The 19,678-nt window shown below is 39.9% G+C and overlaps 1 protein-coding gene across 6 annotated transcripts; it reads left to right on the top strand.

Annotated features, from left to right (window-relative positions):
* Positions 1–1,735: 1,735 nt before the first annotated feature.
* On the top strand, positions 1,736–19,002 carry trim37 (tripartite motif containing 37). Of its 6 annotated transcripts, none has more exons than XM_020086043.2 (26): positions 1,736–1,978; positions 2,672–2,751; positions 3,089–3,190; positions 5,051–5,091; positions 5,347–5,463; positions 5,870–5,957; positions 6,274–6,396; positions 6,803–6,926; positions 7,414–7,481; positions 7,785–7,909; positions 8,047–8,097; positions 8,681–8,762; positions 9,137–9,213; positions 9,719–9,898; positions 10,021–10,135; positions 10,638–10,829; positions 11,075–11,208; positions 11,417–11,499; positions 12,914–13,135; positions 13,965–14,267; positions 14,515–14,664; positions 15,235–15,433; positions 15,562–15,647; positions 15,814–15,924; positions 16,580–16,622; positions 16,864–17,030. In XM_020086043.2, the coding sequence occupies exons 2-26, from the start codon at positions 2,731–2,733 to the stop codon at positions 16,883–16,885; spliced, it is 2,859 nt and encodes a 952-aa protein (XP_019941602.1). In that variant the 5' UTR covers positions 1,736–1,978; positions 2,672–2,730; the 3' UTR covers positions 16,886–17,030. The 6 variants fall into 6 exon arrangements, with proteins under 6 accessions (XP_019941602.1, XP_019941601.1, XP_019941600.1 ...); XM_020086042.2 differs by having other exon boundaries at positions 11,417–11,508; positions 16,583–16,622; XM_020086041.2 differs by having other exon boundaries at positions 11,417–11,508.
* Positions 19,003–19,678: the final 676 nt, after the last annotated feature.

The raw sequence follows: 19,678 nt of genomic DNA, 5'->3' as shown, positions 1-19,678 counted from the left end.
TAAACTGTCATTAAAGCTCAGCTCATGTGTGTGAGAGACATGAGGCAGTGCGGAGGTTTTAAAAGCCACTGAAGAGTCTGTATTGGAGGAGGGACCCACCTCAGGTAAACAGTTTGTGCTGCTCCGGCTCCTGTCGGTTATTCCTGATGATTCAAAGAGAAGCTTGTGTGAGAATAAAAAGTTTTGGAAATTCACGGGTACTCATCTGCATTTTTCTAAGTGGAGGAACGTTCATCTCTGCAGTGCACCATACACTGGCCGAAGGGCTGATTTGCATATGTGTCTGAGTGTCCTATCCAGCTCCAGACGGTTTGCATAAAGCAACAATGGGGGCTATACGGCAATTTACAGTGTGTGTGTGAGTGTGTGTGTGTGTGTGTGTCTGTCTGTCTGTAATAAAAGGCTGAACAGAGTCCTTTGAATGACATAACAAAAACATGTTGGTTTAAACCTTGATGCACCTTCAGCTCATTGTCTTTAGTGAAGAGGAGAACCAGGTATCAACTGATTTTGAAGTCAAAAGACAAACATTGTACCAATAATCTTAGGACATTAGGTGAAAATGTCGATTTTTGAATAAAGAAAATTAATATTAGGAGGTAAACATATGAACAAATTGTAAAAAAAAAACAACATCTGCACAGAAAATGGGTTCTTCTTCCTGGATCCTTGAAGCTTAATATCAGAAATTTAACCAACTTCCTTATAGAACGACATAGAAACAAAAGCAAAGTGCAGCCTGAAGCCAAAGCAGGGGCAGATAAAGAAGCCTTAGTGCTGTGTTAACTGCTGGATACTGCCCCACACTTAATTCTTCCAGGGAACCTTCAGCACCACCCACCACATGTGAAACCTTATGATGAATATTATATTATTATTATTATTATGATAGTTATAATGCTGTAGCTGGCTGAAGTGGAGCTACTTTTACTACATTGTATTTTATGATAATTATAAGTTTTTAAACTGAATCAAATTAAGTAAAACTAAAGTCAATAAACATGTATGATGGCAAATAAAAGCATGAAAGTCAGTGGTTATTAATTTTCACCTCTGAAATGTAGTTGAGTGAGTACAAGTATTAAAAGTTAATCATTAAAATACAGTTATGGAGTGTGAGTAAAAGTCATATTTACTTTCTAACAGCCTCATAGAAGAATTGCCCAAGGTATGTGTGTATATATTTATACATATATATATATATATACACATCTAACTATGAATAAATGAATATTTTTACATCAGGAAATATTTAACCCTTTGTTCATGCAGCGGCTTCTATTTTTTCTCTCCAAATACCTCAGGCAAGTTAGTCCAGCAGTTATTTTCATTATCAGTACATCTGACAATTATTTGCTTCAATAACCGATGAACTCCTCCCTGAAGTCAAAGTTGGCATATTCTCCATGTTTGAGCTAACAGTCAAAATAAGTGATGTGAGGGAAAGAATAAAAATTCAGCTTTTAGACGATGGGAGCAGTTATTCTAAAGTTGTTCTTTTCTAATTTTTTAATTTTTGCAAATGCCTGATATTGTTAATCGTCTATTAAAGTCGTCCCCGATTAATTTCCTGCTGATGAACTAATCCATCATCGTCAGGTATATATTATATACAGCCTCATACTATACATAGCCTCGCTGGCGGATTGCTCTGCTGCTGCCGCAACACATGGTGGCGCCAAATCCCCTTTATGTGTCTGACAGACGCGGAGGATGAAAGCGAAGAAGAAGAAGCGGCGGCGTGTGATTGGTTATTGCTAGGGGACAGACAGCTTCAGAGCAGCCGCTACATCCTCAGTTCAGTGCGATCTACCTCGATTTGTCCACAGTTAATCACAGCTCTGTCTCCACACAACTTTATTTAAGTGCTTCAATGTAGATAAACCAGCAGAGGAGACGCTGCTGTGCGCTAACATTCTTAGAACATAGAATGTAGCCCCCCTGTTCCTCCTCAGGTGTGGCAGACGAGTCTGAGAAGGTGAGTGAGCCACCTAGCTAATGCCAGTTAGCTAGCTAGCTATTCCATATACATGTTCACTTAATGTCTGTGTCTGTAAATAAGAAGAATACCCGCACACGTGTGAGGCCCTGTGCTGACAGGTTGTGTGTTCGTGTGCCAGCTGATGCTGGGCCTCTTCCTGTTCACTGACCACACAAGCTAGCGCCGATGTTAACATCCTCAGCCCGTGAAATCTGTGTTTCAGTGATATCTGTATTTTACAGCACGGAGCATGTCAATATTGTAGTTTTCAAAGCAACACGTCCACTTCACTTTGCTGTCAGTTCATTTATTTATAATGTATGAACATGTAGAGACTCAGTCTCAATCTGATTTGTGTAGGTTTTTGTATCAACATATAATGATACAAAAGTGAGAATTTCAGAGCTAAAGCAGTTTATCGGTGTATTGTTTAGTTGGTCTGCACCTGTTTTGGTCATTTTTAAGTATTATCAAACCAAGCTAATGCTAAATATAGGTGTGATTTCCATTTTAAAATGCTCACTGCTAAAACACTGAGGGCAGATTCTGTTGTTTTGCCTCTGTATCATCTGTAACCCATGACAGGAGATACAATCTAAATATTAGGTCTGTCAATGAGTGTGCATCCTGGAATAATAAAGATCAATGCACCATTAAAAGTAGTCTCACTAATAATGCCTTTCCTCTTAGACCACTGGCTACAGCTTCTTAGTTTTTTCCCGAGATCAAGAAACTTCAAACTGGCAGAAATGGATGAACAAAGTGTTGAGGTAAGTGTCACACACATCGGGTCCTGCAGCTGCCGCTCCTACATTTGCACTGCTTGAATGTTTAACACTAACGCTTGGCCAGCAGCCCATCTGGTAAAAGTGGGAAGGCTGGACAGTACTGGGCTGGTTGAGCAGGCTATTAGCTGGAACCTGATAGTCCTGCTGCCATTTAATACAAACATACTTTATGACGTATGATAACAAACATACTTTAAACATTGATGTGAAATATTTAGTTCGCCTGATGGCAAAATTAGGAGTGAGAACATTAAATTATGGTGGATTGCCACACTCTAGGTATTGAATGTGAAACACTGCATTTTCTGTCCGTGCGCAGAGCATTGCTGAGGTGTTTCGCTGCTTCATCTGCATGGAGAAACTGAGAGATGCTCGTCTCTGCCCACATTGCTCCAAACTCTGCTGCTTCAGCTGCATACGAGTAAGTCACAATACCACTCAGAGAGTAGATGTTTTCATCACCACCCCACTCTGTGTTCTTCTGTTAGTAGTAAACTCTGGTATTAATATTAATTATTGGTTGAGCTGCATTTCTTGTCTGTTAATAACAGACATACAAGCTTGTAGACAATTTGCAGACTACTTCACTCAAAGGTTCAGTGACTAGAATGTAGTTACATCTAGTGGTGAAGTGTCATGTTGCAGCTGAACACCCCTCACCTAGCCCCCCCCTTCCAAACCTTTAATAGAACCTGTGGCAGCCTTCAGTTGTCATAAAAGTCAAAAGGTGTTTAGCCTCTGTAGGGAAGACCCGCTCCTGATGTAAAATATTAAGTATTTAAATATAAAGGGCTCATTCTAAAGTAAAGAAAACATCAATTTGTACAATTTAGATGAAACACACTAGGATTATTTTTATTCAATTCCTGCCACCAGACTCCTTTCACCTAAATCTTACACACTGCACCTTTAAGAGTAATCCAGTGCTTTGATGTTTCACCTCACTGAATTGGAGGGATTCACAAGAGACAGATTTATAAAAAGATCGAGGAGAAAAAAGAAATGGATTAGCCAGAAATATTCTGACTGTGGCCTACATATCCCACAATGCATTTAAATAGCTTCTTTCCATAAGACCCTCACTGCCTGGTGAATGCCCACCTCTTTTAAACATCACTTGAACACAGTAAATGGTGCATTCATTAGGGGATAGTATTTTTATGACTGAAAATATACTATTTGTGTTGATTGTAACGAAGGAGTGTGTCACACAGTGCATTATTTGGTCATTGGATGACAGTTGAGTTCTGTTGAGGAACAGGATATCTCTCTTTGACTGCACATATAATTATGTTAATAAACTGTTGGTTTTTGTCTCATGGAATGAAGATTAGGATTTTAAGATGATAACATATTGTCAGTTTATCCAAGTGCTAAAAACAGGTCAACTGGACTTGTTTGAGTTTCTTGAAGACGTTACACCTCTCATCCAAGAGGCTTTTTCAGTTCTAACTGACTGCTGGGTTACCTGAGAGGCTGGACCCACCCTGCTGTTTGTTTCATTGGGTGCCGTTTGCTGAAACTGATCCATCCCCACACCCAGACATAAGCATAGCAATGAAGTATATGCAGTTGAATGTAGTAAGGATTTATTGCACAGACCTGTACATTGGGAAAACTAAATAACCCCTTCATAAACTCATGGGAAAGCAGGAGACCCAGCGCCTCAGGTCAAGACAGAGCAGTCCACCTACATCTAAAGGACAAGGTCCATTCAAGACAACAATGTCCATATTTTGGCCAGGGAAGACATGGTTTGAAAGAAGAGTGAAGGAAGCCATCTACGTCAAACTAGAGAAACCATCTCTGAACAGATGAGGAGGTTTAACACACTACCTATCAGCCACATATAATACAGTCCTAATTTCCATCCCCCAGGAAGCAATTCACACCTTGGGACACATGACTCACAGGGTCGGGTGGGTCAACGACAGGTTAAATACCCAGGACTCTCGGCGACAGGTTACGACAGGTTAAATACCCGGGACTCTCGGCAGTCAGTCAGAACTGACTTCACGAAACTCAACAAAGTCCAGTAGACCTGTTTTTAAATTTTTACATTACATATCATTTAGCTGACCCTTTTATCCGAGGTGAGTTACAATAAGTACATTCAACCATGAGGGTACAAACCCAAAACAGCAAGAATCATGTAAGTGACACACTTGGATATACCATGACCGGGATGACAGAATCTCCACAGACAGAATCATGTTCATTTACCATTGTAGCACTTTTGCATTGATTGTATTTTGATAAAAAGTATTTTCTTCTTTCAAAGCGATGGTTGACAGAGCAGAGAGCCCAGTGTCCACACTGTCGGTAAGCCCCTGCTAACACTCATCTGCAACCCTACACACTGTCAATGTTGAACAGAAAATGTTACAGATATGTTTTCACTATTACCAATGTTAACAATATTTATTTAACAACATTTTTTATGGACTTGATGTCTCAGATCAATAGAGAAAATATTAGTAAACTGCACACACACACATCCACCAGCATTAAAATGGAAGATGCAGCCAGTGTTTTGAAAACTAATCATGAGTCTTTTGATAATTGTTCTCCACACAGTGCTCCGCTCCAGCTGAGGGAGCTGGTCAACTGTCGCTGGGCAGAGGAGGTCACCCAGCAGCTAGACACCCTGCAGCTCTGCAGCCTCACCAAGCATGAAGACAACGACAAGGACAAGTGAGCGCCTCCTACTGCTCTTTCACTGCCTGTCCTGCCTCATATTTTTATAAGGATTCAAGGATTACTTTCTATGATTTTTCAATTATTACGTCCTGACCATATATCACCTTTCTAGGGATCTCATTCCATAAAATATTGTTTAATCAAACTAACTTGCGGTAGTTTTTCTTTTGTGTAAATAGTTCTCTGTGTTATTAGAAAAACTTTTACTTTTAATGTCACTCCATTTGAAAAACATCCTCTGTTGAAAATACAGAAATCCCAGCGGCTCTAATGGAGCTCCGGATTCATCTGGGAACGGTCACAGTGAATTAGAACTAGCAGACATTTAGAGTGTTGACAATTTAAGTTTCCAAAACAGCCTTTCTTTCTGTCTGATGATACTGTTGTTGGATTCCTGCAGATGTGAGAACCACCATGAGAAGCTAAGTGTCTTCTGTTGGACCTGTAAGAAATGCATCTGTCACCAGTGTGCTCTGTGGGGAGGCATGGTAACGTTTCACAGATTTGTTTTTGGATTAGAGTTTGGATGAACAAGTCACAAGCACATAATAATCACCATCATTATTTACAATAATCAATTTTCCAGGGAGTAAAAGTAAAGCTGCATTTTCTATAGTCTGCTGAATATTTTTTAATCAATCAATTAATGGTTTGATCAATAAAATGTCAGAAAATAATAATCTTACATAGCTTTCTTCATCTGAGCAGCAGTCAATTTAGAACCATTGAAGACAGAAATTGAAGTAGAAAATCATCACATTAAAACATGAATCCAAAATGAAGTCTTATTTTTGTTTTACCCAGCATGGTGGCCACACCTTCAAGCCTCTGGTGGAGATCTACGAGCAGCATGTGACCAAAGTGAAGGAGGAGGTTGCCAAACTCCGTCGTCGCCTCATGGAGCTTATCAGTCTGGTGCAGGAAGTGGTGAGGACTGCTCTGTTTTCACATGAAATGTCAAAATCTAAAAGATCAATGGCCATGGGATTTAATGGGTATATTAACCCTCCTCTGAGGAAGAAAATCTGTCTCTTCTGGACACAGCTTTTGCTTTCCTGTAGCGCCACCCTCTGACACAATAGAACCCACGCCAGAAAATGTCTCTATTCTTATCCAAGAACTCTTTTACTTTCTACAGTAAGATTTAGTGGTGTGTCATCAGGCTGATGGTCACCAAGGCTGTTATATGAGTAGCGCGACTACCAATTCTTTTAGGGTGGCATCGAAAGACAGTGCATTTTTTAAAATGTGTTATTAATAAGTAACACTTCAGGAATTCAAAGTTGAGAATAGATATCTGTTAAATACAGTTGCACGCATATGTGCGTTTCAGGAGAGGAACGTAGAGGCTGTCAGGGGAGCAAAGGATGAGAGAGTGAGAGAAATCCGAAATGCGGTGGAAATGATGATCGCTCGTCTGGACAACCAGCTGAAGAACAAACTCATCACCCTCATGGGTAAGTCTCCAGGACACACCACTATTGATTCTGGGTTTACAAGATGACAAATGAGGCTTGTAGTTAGATTTAAACCAAGCTACAAATCAGTTTTGTGATGAAACCATAGCAAAAGAGCTAAAAACTAAAATTTGTCCAACCACAGTAATAAAAGCCACCACTTTAACATATAGATGAAACCATGAATGTTTATATCTCATGTCTGAAAGTAGCTCTTGTTGGTGTAAGACACCATAACTGGCAATACAGTGTGTAAAGGTGGAGACCTGACCTAACATAGTATGGAGTCTCCCTGTTGGGCACAGCGCCTTTTATAGCTCTGGGTAATGTCCATATGAAATATTTATCTGTACTGAGTGGATGCAAGCACTCAGTGCTCACACACACAACCTGTACACTCACCCACCCACTCACACTCACCAGCCTCCATCAGGGCCGACATTCAACACAAGTAGACTGAAAATAGAAATGTGCTCCTCCCCACCAGGCCAGAAGACGTCCTTGACCCAGGAGACAGAGCTGCTGGAGTCTTTGCTGCAGGAGGTGGAGCATCAGGTTGGTTGTCTGCAGCAGCTCAAAGACCCTATTCATTTAGCTGCACTGCATGTTGTTACTGTGTGTGTTGTGTGATGATAAACTCATTTTAGCTTTCTTGATGCTGAAAAGATGACAGCTCTGTCACAACATAACCAAATCTTCTTACTGGCCTCTCTGAAGCTAGCTTACACATGTTATCATGTTTGTTTAATCCATGCTAATACTGAAAAGTGTGCCTATTTCTAGAAACACTGTGCCATTAGCTGCGTGTCAGTGGCTACAACATCATATTTGTGCGGTTTTTATTTTTGTGTTGAACAGCTTCACTCCTGCAGCAAAAGTGAACTCATCTCCAAGAGCCCAGAGATCCTGCTCATGTTCCAGCAGGTCCATCGTAAACCCATGCAGTCCTTCGTCACCACACCGGTCCCTCCAGACTTCACCAGGTGATGTGCTCAGCTGTAGGGAAGGGTGTCGCAACTTATCATGACCATGATTGCATTTAATTCATATTATCATCAACAATTTATCTCATGTTTATTTTTCTGTCGTGTGTAATTGTCCGTCCTCTGTGTGCTTTCAGCGAGCTGGTTCCTGCCTATGACTCCAGCACTTTTGTTCTCATCAACTTCAGGTAAATTCTCTCCTAGGCTGTATTTAGACATAGCTGCAACAATAGTATAAATATAAATAAGAGCTGCATTTACACTTTTTTCAGTCATGTATGTAGTAATCAATAATGTAAGAACTTATTCAGACAGCTCCTTTAATCTTCAAACAACATTTTTAGTCTGATTCAGACAGATATTGATGCAGCATCTTTGTCTACACTTGTTCTACATCATTTCACTATAGGAGACCCATTTGTTTCATGTAGTGTATGTCTGGTTTTTGGGTTTAAACTCCTTCTTTGTTAAGGGCTGGTGTATCTGAAATGAATAAAGTTCATGGAAAATGGTTTAAAAATAGCTAAACAAGTCAGTAGTGTGCAGCAGTTTGATTATGAGGATGAGAAGTACTCTGAAGTGGTTCTACCCACCGCTGTATCTGTTAGAAGAACTTGTTAAACATGGAGGACTCCAGCAGAACCCCTGTTGGTCATGAATAAAAAAAGTGGAGGAAAATGTAACTGCCAATACTTAATTTAATTATAACTAATCAACAGCTTAAAAACAGGAATCAGTTTGAATGATTTGTGTGTTTTTGTATGTTTGTAGCACCCTGAGGCAGCGGGCGGACCCAGTGTACAGCCCACCTCTACAGATATCTGGACTCTGCTGGAGACTCAAAGTCTACCCAGTGAGTGTGAAACAGTTTCCTCTGTTCAGTATTTTTCCCTTATAAAGAAATGCAGAAAAGAAAAGTATATTTTCCCAAAGTTGAATCACATTTGTGAAATACAGTTATCCAGCTTCTGGTGGAGAATTTAAATGTGAAGGTCAATACCACCCTTACATCTGTCCATTAAATACAATGCTACAGCCAGCAGCATGTTAGCTAAACATAAAGACTGGGAACAGGGAAACAGCCTGGTTTTCGCAGTAACAAAATTAACCTACCATAACCTAGACAGCTTAATTATTCACTTGTTATAGTTTGTTAGTAACTCCCTGATGTTACTGTAAATCAATGCATGTGTCTCTGTTAGTAACTATTAGTATGTGTTTCCTCAGGATGGTAATGGTGTGGTCCGTGGAAACTACCTGTCAGTATTCTTGGAACTGTCTGCTGGACTCCCTGAAACATCAAAGTATAAATTATTTTTTATAAAATACATTCTCTATTTTCTTTCTCTCTATCCTCATGTTCCTCAGCAAAATTCTCTGTATATTTGTAATCTTTCTTTAAGGTTAAATCTGTGGTTACATTATCATAGTTAGAAAGCATTTACAACAATCAGAGAGGAAATTAGACGCCTAAATTACGAAGTATTAATGCTGCAATATTCATTAGATGTTGGCAACAGAAATAAGGAATTTTTAAGGTTTCTTTTGAATGAAATCACTGTCTGAACACATCTCAGGTCCTGAGGGCATCTAGAGGCTTTAAAACCTAGGTGATATATACCGAATTTTATATGAACTGATCCCTTCTGCATTGTTTTACTTTTCCTTTGTAAGGCAGAAGCTGTGCTGTTTCTTTTCTTATTTTCAAATGGCACAATTGTTGTGCAATTGAGTCTGTCAGTGGCCCAACTGCATCTGAAATCCTGTCTCACGTCTCCTGTTGTGTATTTTTATCTTGGTTCTGTGCAGGTATGAGTACCGGGTGGAGATGGTCCATCAGGCCTCCAACGACCCAACCAAAAACATAATCCGGGAGTTTGCCTCAGACTTTGAGGTTGGTGAATGCTGGGGCTACAACCGCTTCTTCAGACTGGACCTTCTGGCCAGCGAGGGCTACCTGAATATGCAGACGGACACACTGGTCCTCTGGTGCGCTCACACACAAACACTCACATTGTCATCATTCTACAGCTCATGCTCACCTGCACCAACACTCAGATATTACCACAGGATAACAGAATGTGATCATTTTTTATCTGTGTGCTGCCCAGCTACCAGGTCCGATCACCGACCTTCTTCCAGAAGTGCAGAGATCAGTACTGGTACATCAGCCAACTGGAGTCGGCCCAGAATGGCTATATACAGCAGATCAACAACCTCAAAGAGGTACTGTTGTGTTTTGTTGTGTTTGTATTTGTGTTGAAAATCAGTCAAGGTTGTAAATTTCCAAGTAACAGCAGTTTTGAAGTTAGGGCTAAGTTTCCAAATATGTTGCTTTACACTTGAGATGCATATGAAATGATGCACAGACAAACTTTCTGTTTGATGCATGGAGCTGATGAAGTTTCATTCAGTAGAAACATAAGAGAACTTAATTGAAAACCTTTAAAAAGATGCTACCTGATGTAAATGATTTTGTCAGACTCTGTGGAGCATGAGATTTTCCCTCCAAGACAATTAATTTGGTAATTAAAGATAATTGTGTCACTATTTATCACTAATTCTCAGGATTCCAAAGCTAGTTGATTTGGTGCTACGAAAATTGCCATAAACCAAAGTATGAAACTTTTCCATTAGTGCCCAAACTGTGCATGCACCTGTTTGTTTTTGTAAACCAGTATTTCACTACTCTATCACTCATCCAGTCTGATTCATTATCTGATTTCAGAGGCTGGCCATCGAGCTGTTTCGCCGTCAAACATCACGCAGCTCGTCACCCCCTGACATGAGGCTGGCTACAGGTACCACAACCTCTGAAAAAGACCCTCGCTCAGTGAAGAGCGACGATGATATCCAGACCATGTTGTCCAACGCAAAAAAATGTGAAGAGGAGGAGAGGACGCAGCAGGATGATTCTAATGTAAGGATGCAATATAAACTTATTTGACTGAGGGAAAGACTTTGTTTTGCTCACCCACCTCCTGTGTTTTAACTGGGAACATCCCTGTTAAATTAAATTGTTGACATTTAAATTATGTCCATGGTAATTTTGGAAGAAATGAAAAACATAAACATTTGAAAGGAAGTTACTCTTGAACAAATGAGGATAACTCTGTCGCACAAGCCCTGAGCTCGGTGTAATCACGGTGTAACTGTGTTGCTTAGGAGCTGTCGGACGGTGACTTGGAGGTGGACTGTCTGACGGAGGAGGAGGTGAACCCGCTGGATGGCAGCAGCACCTCAGGGAGCTCCACAGCCACCAGCAACACTGAGGAGAATGACATAGATGAGGAGACCATGTGAGTAGAATTTCTTTCACTCCCTTGAACTAACATTTATATTTTGTCGTATGCTTCATTACAGATGGTTACAGCTTTAACAGATTTGTATTGTAGTTTAATGATGCTATTACTTTCCTTAAAATGTAATTTGTGAAGTCATGTGTAGTAAAATTTTTCATATTTGCATAATTACTGAACACGTTTTTATTTTTGTATGTTTGCACAGGTCTGGAGAGAATGATGTGGACTTCATTGGGAACCTGGAAACAGAAGAAGGAGAACTTCCTGATGACTTGGCTGGAGCCACAGGTAAATTCAGTATGTAAATCCCACACTTCAGTTTTACTTTTCTTTTGTAGGAATATGTTTCTTTGTTTAACTCTGCAAAGGAGATCTGAGATCTATCTGTTTGTTAGCAGATATTGTGTCTGACTCACAACATAATTCAATAAAACTTGGTTTAAAGTTTGCTCACCATCTTGTTGCAAAGCTCTAAGCATGTATGACCACATTGTGACTGCACATGTGTAGTAAGCAGATCTTCTTTTGTATCCACTGTCCTTAATTGTCCCTCTTGGAGTACCGTGTTAAAAAAAAAAATAGAAGTGATTTGTTTAGCACCACCACATGTGACTGCAGAATGGTTTTTGAAGCATCCAAAAGACAAAGTTGTCTGTCCACTTACATTTAGTCTCAAATCATCCAGTATAGCAATGAATGGAACTCTCATGTAAATACAGACAATATTGTTTTACATTTATTCTTTATTTTGGTTAAACTTGAAATTTCTAAAATATGAATACAAATAAAACCTTGAAGGAATAATGCATTATTTCTAGTGTGTGTTTTAACAGTGAACAACAGGGATGCTCCTACAAAGACGTTGTTTAGTCTTCAGTTTAGGTAAAAGCCACAGTGACTATTTGTCACTCGAATCTATTTGTGTTGTCTGACAACTGCATAACCAGCAAATAGTGATAGTTGTGCGTCAGAGCAGCTCCTTCACTGTGTTTGACTCTGTTGGTGTTGAAAGACATGAAGAGGATGAGTCATTGTTGGAGCACTGGGCCCCTCGCACTGTGCTGATATAGAAACACTAGGTGTGTGTGTCTGTGTGTTTGAGGGGAGGTTGATGTTTCTGTGAGAAATGAGGCTTGAGCTCAGAAAAATTCTGCTGCACATTCATTGCACAAAGTAATTTATTATTTATATATTTTACTTTTAATTGGAAAACAGCAGAAAGACCAACCTAAATCTGTTAATTCATTCTATGATGCAGAAGTTTCTACATCAGCAAAGATGAATTATGACTTAATTTGGACTCTATTTGGGAGTAATATAGATTACAAGATAATCTATGAATAGTTAGATAGTACTTATGACCTTGATTTTAAGACAAATCAAATGTACCATATATTTAAAGACAGGATGGATGAGTGGATAACAACAGTTTGCTCAATAACTTGTAAGAGACAAGTAAATATTCTCCAGGCTTTGAAGGAGAAAGGACAACAACAGCAAATCATTATCTATGGATACCACGTGTGAGGAAGTTTTTCGTGAAACTTGAATTTTAACTTTCACTAGACATTTACTGACTACTTTTGACTTTCATTACTTCCTTAGTCCTGGATTTTTAAGTTTGTAAATTCAGTTTGTTCAAAGTCAAAGAAAAGCATTTGTCCATATGAACCATGTGAAAAACATAAACTCTTGTCTACAGGTGGATCCAGCTCTAGTGCACCTTCCTTACACCGCAGTGCTGCAGCTGGTCGTAGCGGCAGCGGGGCTGCTGCTTGTGGTGCCGTTGGGCCAGGCAGCAATAGCCTCCTGGAGATTGACCCGGTCATCCTGATCCAGCTGCTGGATCTGAAGGAGCGCAGCAGCGTGGAGTCTCTGTGGGGGCTTCAGCCTCGGCCTCCTGTGTCTCTCCTACACAGCCAAGGTCTGTAAACACAGCTCGCAGCTCACTAACAACAGATCAGACGAGCTAAACAAAGAATCAATACGCACAATCACACACAAGGTCCCTTTGGATATTTCACAGCAATTATAGTTGAATGAGGTTAAGGGACAGGTTGACATTGCTTTTCCTGCTCTACCCAAAACATTTGAGAAAACGCTAATACATTTACATTCGTATTGATTGAGACCATGCCAGGTATTTAGATACCTTGCGGTTTCTCTTATGTCGATGATGCCTTGTTTAAACACCTTGTTTCTCTTTTTATTCAGTGAGAGACAAACTGTTTAAAGTGCCCTAGTTAAGGCCAATTGGGTCAGTTGAAGTTTTGTATTCACATAGGTAAGATCAAGCCAGTGTAACAGATTCAAAGTTGTTTGCTGTGAAGTGATATTTTTGTGGTTTATTGTTTTTAGAATAGTGCTCCAGTGTCTCTCCCTGGTGGATGATTACACTAATTATATCTACTTTTTACTATTTTTAGACTATTTATTTTTGGGCGGATTTTATCTTCCTAATAGCAAACACGGAATAAAGAGCTCAATGTTTCAAGAATGAGTTATGGACCAAATTTGTAATGAGCAATAAACATTGATAAAATGCTGGATAGTATGTGGGTGGTAGAAGATAACGGTGAGGAGCGTTGCCCTGTGCAGCGCCAGCAGCAGCTTGGCTTCTCAAATAGTCTTATACATTATATACTGGTGTGAGTCTTGATTTTATGACATTGGATTTTCTTTATACATATTTTAAAACCCACATTTTAATGAGCAGAAAACTGACATATTATTGTCGTTTCTGTCTCTTCCAGCTCATACTCACTCCAGGAAAGAACGAGAGAGGCGACCTCAGGTGGTGCGACGATCAGCTCCAGACTCGGGGGTCCTGATCCGCCTCAAGGCTCAGATGGCAGAGGTCCGCAGCAAGATGTCAGTCAAGAGTCAAGCACTGGAGGCTCGGGGGGCCACGGAGCCCAGGCCTGGCCCATCAGGGGCCTTCAGTGTGGAGGAGGTTCCCTCTCACCACGCTGACTCAGAGTTGTCAGCTTGTCGTAAGACCAGTGAGCTGGACCTCCTGGGGAGGGCAGCTGCTCGGGCCAGGCCCTGCCGCCCTGGTGAGTACTGCCACGCTGCTAATGGTAATGATGCTAAGCTACTACTACACCAAGAGTGTACAACAATAGCAAGCTGTATTTCTGTGAAGTATTTGCTGGTTTAAACATTCAACACGATGAACCATTGACCTTCAGTCAATATCAAATAATAAATGTACCATGTGACTCCACAGTTAGTGGGTCAGGAGCACTAAGATGACATGTTATTACATGTTTGTGTACACGTGTTTCTTTTTTCTGTGCGCAGCCAGGAAATCTCTCTCTCCTGTCCTGGACAGCAGTGGCTCTCTGGTTGTGAAGAGGAGGAGTCCAGAGGAGCTGGAGAAGGAGCTGAGAGGAGCAGAAGCAGCTACAGAGCATAGCCTGCCTCCTAAAGAGGGACTGGCAGCTGCAGACGGTCAGTCATTTATTAACTTGTCTTATTAAATGTTTTCTTTTTTTGGTTACATATAGACAACTTAGATATAATATGATTTGGTGAGCCACACCACGATTATTAATTGAGGATAATATGATCTTAATCTGTAATAAATATTGTAACCTCCTTGATAATAGACTGAGTTCATTTTGCTGTATTCATTAAGGAGGGAACAAAACTTAATTTGAAACCATTTAAGCTGTTCAAGTTTTCCTTAGAAATATTATAGAGGAAGAAGCAGTGATCGTGTGAATTGACGCGGGTAAAACAATTTGTTTCAGCACATTCCCTGCAGATTACCTCGTAGTGTAAATGCTGTCTTTCTACTGATTTATTACAAAATATTCCCAGCCATAAAAACTTTGTTAGAGCTTAATCTTTCTACCGTGTTGTGTCTTGTTCTCTGTAAGCCTGCACACTCATGGGTCTATGGTATTACTCAAACTAAACTTTTTGACTTGCTCATAACAAATGCCACACCAACACAGCATTCCTTACATTTGTTAAAATGCTCTGTTTTCTAAGACTTTGCTTCTGTCTCTCTTCCAGGAGTGCTGAAGGCTGATGGCACCCAGGGCCCCCTCTTGTCTCAGGGCTGCTCCTCATCAGAGCAGGCCTCCACCTCCAAGCAGCAGTACTCAGTAGAGCCACAGCTGTATGGGAACTCTGGGCCAAAAGATGACATCTTCTCCTTGGGAGGACCAAGCTACTTAACTGCCAGCAAGAGCTGTGGCAGCAGGACCCTGGGGTGCGTCTCAGGGACTCATCATTCACATGAAAAATATCCCTATTTAGCTGCAGCAGATAGTCGTTTTACTAAAACTGCAGCAGAGAATGCCTATTGTATTACAATGCTTCTATTTTCTCCCACCACAGGGCAGCAATGTTGGACTGTGAATCAGAGAGCTCAGGAAATCAGTCTCTGCTGGAGGGACCATCTGCACAGCCACAGTCAAAGGAAGGTCTGTTCACCCTCTACCAACCCCAGGAACTAATATATTTTTATTTGGGGTTTTTTTTAAGCATGTGCCGTAACAAAAGTTTTGGTTAACTTAACTGCTCAATAATGATCACTGAAATAATAATAGACAGGTTTGGTGGTCTCATCCTCTCTCGTCCTGTTTGTAGATCAGTCTCCCTCTGTCCTGGTGGCAGCAACAAGCAGTGACAGTGACAGTGAGGAAGAGGCGCTGCAAAGCAACAACTCAAGCTACGACAACCAGACTCCTCCCTGCACAGGTGACACACACACTCACATGATAATACATTCTGCTTGTTTTTGGGTTGTCTCAGATGATAAATGTGGTAAAATCTTTATTCATATATCAAAGATCACACTGGTGGACACATCCAAAGATGGGCACTTTTGTGTTTTGGTCCCAAAAATGGAGCATCTAGTGCAGCTACAGTGCTGATGCAATCTGTCCACAGACGTATAAACACCTGCCACTGTCCACAAAAGCAAAGTGACAGTTCCTTATACAGTGTCATGATGACTCACTCAAACACAGAGGCTGAAAACAGCCCAGGTGTTGCAGCTGGTAAATATCCAACATTGTATCTGCTGCTCTAACATGTGGTTAAAAACCAGTCTATAAGACTTTAATATCAAAATGTCCTTTTTTTGTGTTCTCCCTGAGCTGTGACCAGCTGACTAGTTTCTCTTCAGTGAATATTAGAAGTTGTTTGTTAAGATAATGGAGCAACTTCTCCAGTGGGTTCATATTAAAACACTGTGGAGGTAGAGGCTTAGACACACATATCTCAAAGGGGATAAAATGATGTGGAATATGTAATGAAAATATTGAATTTAATTCAATACATGAAACAGTTCTCAGTTTCATGTATTGAAAAGGAGACGGTCTCAGATCTGATCTGATGTTTTCATCTGCAGCAGTTTTTCGTCTCTCAAGAAGAACAAAAGCTTCAGTGGATGAGTAATTAACTACGTCTGCTTCCATTTATTTTTGTCACATTTTCTTTTCTAGTTTCACATTTCCACCTTGACCAAGGGCTCAAATCTTTAGTTGATCTTTTAACTTTTTTATGATTTTATACTTCTCAGGTGGGTGAAGTTAAAGCTCTCACTGAGCGAACAGATGTTTCAAAGCTCCACAGAGTGGCTGATACTTCACTGTAGGTTCATTGCTTTGCTATTTCTCCTTCTCCTTCCTCCAGGAGAGCAGCTTATGTCAGATGACATGAGTCTTCCTGCTGACAGGTGATTCCCTCTGAGTCTGTCAGACCTGGCAACCCACTGCTTTATCCTCAGGCCACACAGTCATGCAACAACGGCCGCGGACGACACACATGCTTGTTACACAGATTTGTAGAGTAGAGAAGCTGCTTGTTATGCATGAACTCAAAATTCATGACAATTCAACAATGGTATTGTTTGATCATCTGTTCGTCCAGAAAGAGTGGATTTGGTGGTAAAGACGGACAGTTGATTAACTTCATATGATCGAATAATATCAATGTCACTAATACAGTGTGAATACAATGAAACTACACTTAAACACAAAAATTGAGAGGAACCGAACTTCGCAATTTTGCCACTTAGAATAATTATATTTCTCTCTTCACTGCTCAGCATTTCTTGGTCGTCAACTTTCAAGGACCTACACGCTTTCACTTCTTTCATTGTAACTTCAGTAAGTGCATCTGAGGAAAACATGCCCAGCCAATGACTGAATTTCTTCACTAAAAAAAGTTAGAAGGTACAAAACCTCCTGGTGTATCTTAATACATTTATTTTGCAAACCTGGACTACAGGGCATTTAGACACTTTTATTAACTGTAAGTACAAATCTGTCACTTTTTTTGTGTATAAATGCTTTTGTAAATCTAATTCTATAACATATTTACAAGAATCTGAGGTTTAAGTGTGTTATCTGAAGCCTGTCAATAAGAAATGTAAACTTTTATACCAGTGTGCTGTTGAGTTCAGTCTGCTCTTCAGTCTCAACTTCCTGCACCTCTCTGTGTTGGTGCTTCTCAAACAGTCTTAGTGACGCTGTAGTTTGTTGATGCATAAATACAGAACTTCCCTGACTCATGTAAACCTTTAATTTCCCCTTTCTGGTTATTTATGTAAATGTACTCACTCTGAATAGCAGTTGCAGCAGCACCAGGGACGTCTGTCTCTGTTTGACATTTGAAAAGGCTAAATGATCACAGTGTGGATTTTAAAACACCTGCTGCACTGCTTTCTTTTCTTGCCTGAAATTATGAATTATACTACAGAAGCCATAACCATGTGCTGGCAGATGTTTGGTTCAATCTATATCTGCTCAGACTGTAGATTAACCTAAGCGGTACTGTTCTGTGCAGGTGGAATCTTTGTCACAGTTGTTTGCAAAAGCTGAAACACCTTGAACAGGACTCTTTCACAGCAGGTGTGTGTGTGTCTGGAAATGTTTCTGTGCTGTGAGCAACACAACTCAAATTCTATTTAGTTTTATAGTATAGCTGGAGAGGCGGACATTTCTGATAGACATATTAAAACCTTGGCAAATTAGACAACAACGACCTGCACAATGGGATACCTATAGAGAAAATAATTCTTTTTCAAATTTGGTTATTCATATTTATTTGGAAAATAAATAATCTGCTCTTAAAGATGAATCTACGGTTTTGTAATTCTCTGAACTTGAAAGCAAAGATTTAAAAATGTAAATATTTAACACTTGCTCTACACTGATAACTCCCACTTACACTGGTTTTTCTTAATTGTTAAACACTCAGTAAAAAGAGCAAACAAATTTGAAGTTGAAGGCTACTGCCAACAGTGAACACTATCTGGAGAAAACATGGTGTCAAAGTAGGAGAACGTAACAGAAGTTTAACAGACGTATGTGCACTTTGTTGATTTACTCTGAAGTTCTGAAGTGGACACTTTGATCTTCATTTTTGGATCAAAGAGATGACATTACATATTGTGCAGTCAATCGTTTACATTGTAAATATCTTGCCTGCTGTACAACGTGCATGGCTTTATTGGCTGGGTTGAGAGAAGAAGGTCATAACAGCGAAGCTGATGTTTCAACTTATTCACTTCTACAGTTCGAGTCCAGTGATTTCAGGATGCGATTTCCTCTTTTCCTCCGTCACTGCTGCTGCTCATGAATTTGATGGAGGCGTGGGAAACGGCAGCCACGTTAACATGTTTTGTTTGTTCAGATTTTCTCTTTTATTTGTGCTTGTTGTGTCAAACCCCTGCTCTTGTTTCGAATGTTCACAGGATGTACTGTGCATTATTCAATCTGTACATTTCCCTTTTTGTTTAATAAATAAAATGTTTTACCATCCTGAAAATGACCATTTAGCCTTTTCTTCTGTTTCACAACACTTTGCACGTGGATCACAGATGACGTGAGCTTGTGACAGTGATGTCGAATGTTTAAATTCTGATTTAGAATTGTGCTTAAGCAATTTCTTTGCTTAGTTTGCCCAAGATGAAAGTTAAACTGGTTTATCCTGAGATATTTGGGTCGTCACTTCCATGGTTAAATAATCAATTTGAAGCAGAGTGACTGTGACCTGTCAGTGATGGATGATGGTTGTTTACAGCAGACTGTGGTAATAATGTTTGTCTTTCCTGCGGGTTTGTTTCTGATCATGTGACTGCTCGTGTTTCCTGCAGTGGTGTAAGAAGAACTCAGATCAATACGAACATTAGAAATATAGTTATACTGGAAAAAATGTCCTACATTCAAGTTTTTACTGAGGTAAAATGTGAAAGTATTAGTATAAAAATGTACTTTCAGTACAAGAGTGAAAGTAGTCACTCACACAATCAGCCATTTCAGAATTGTTTTTGTTGTATTATTAGATTATAATTGTTTATGTATTATGAGCGTCTCATGTTGTGCTAATGTGGATCTAAACGTTTCCTCAGGGGACTGGATGTCACTCAGCATCCACAAGAAGTAGGTCATCTTTTTTGTTTTCTTATTCATGTCTAATGGCAAAATGATTATTTTTTTAATAA

This window comes from Paralichthys olivaceus, chromosome 15, assembly GCF_024713975.1.
Source record: "Paralichthys olivaceus isolate ysfri-2021 chromosome 15, ASM2471397v2, whole genome shotgun sequence".
In the NCBI taxonomy this organism is placed as follows: Eukaryota; Metazoa; Chordata; class Actinopteri; order Pleuronectiformes; family Paralichthyidae; genus Paralichthys; species Paralichthys olivaceus.
This window is presented reverse-complemented; position numbering and strand designations above follow the sequence as displayed.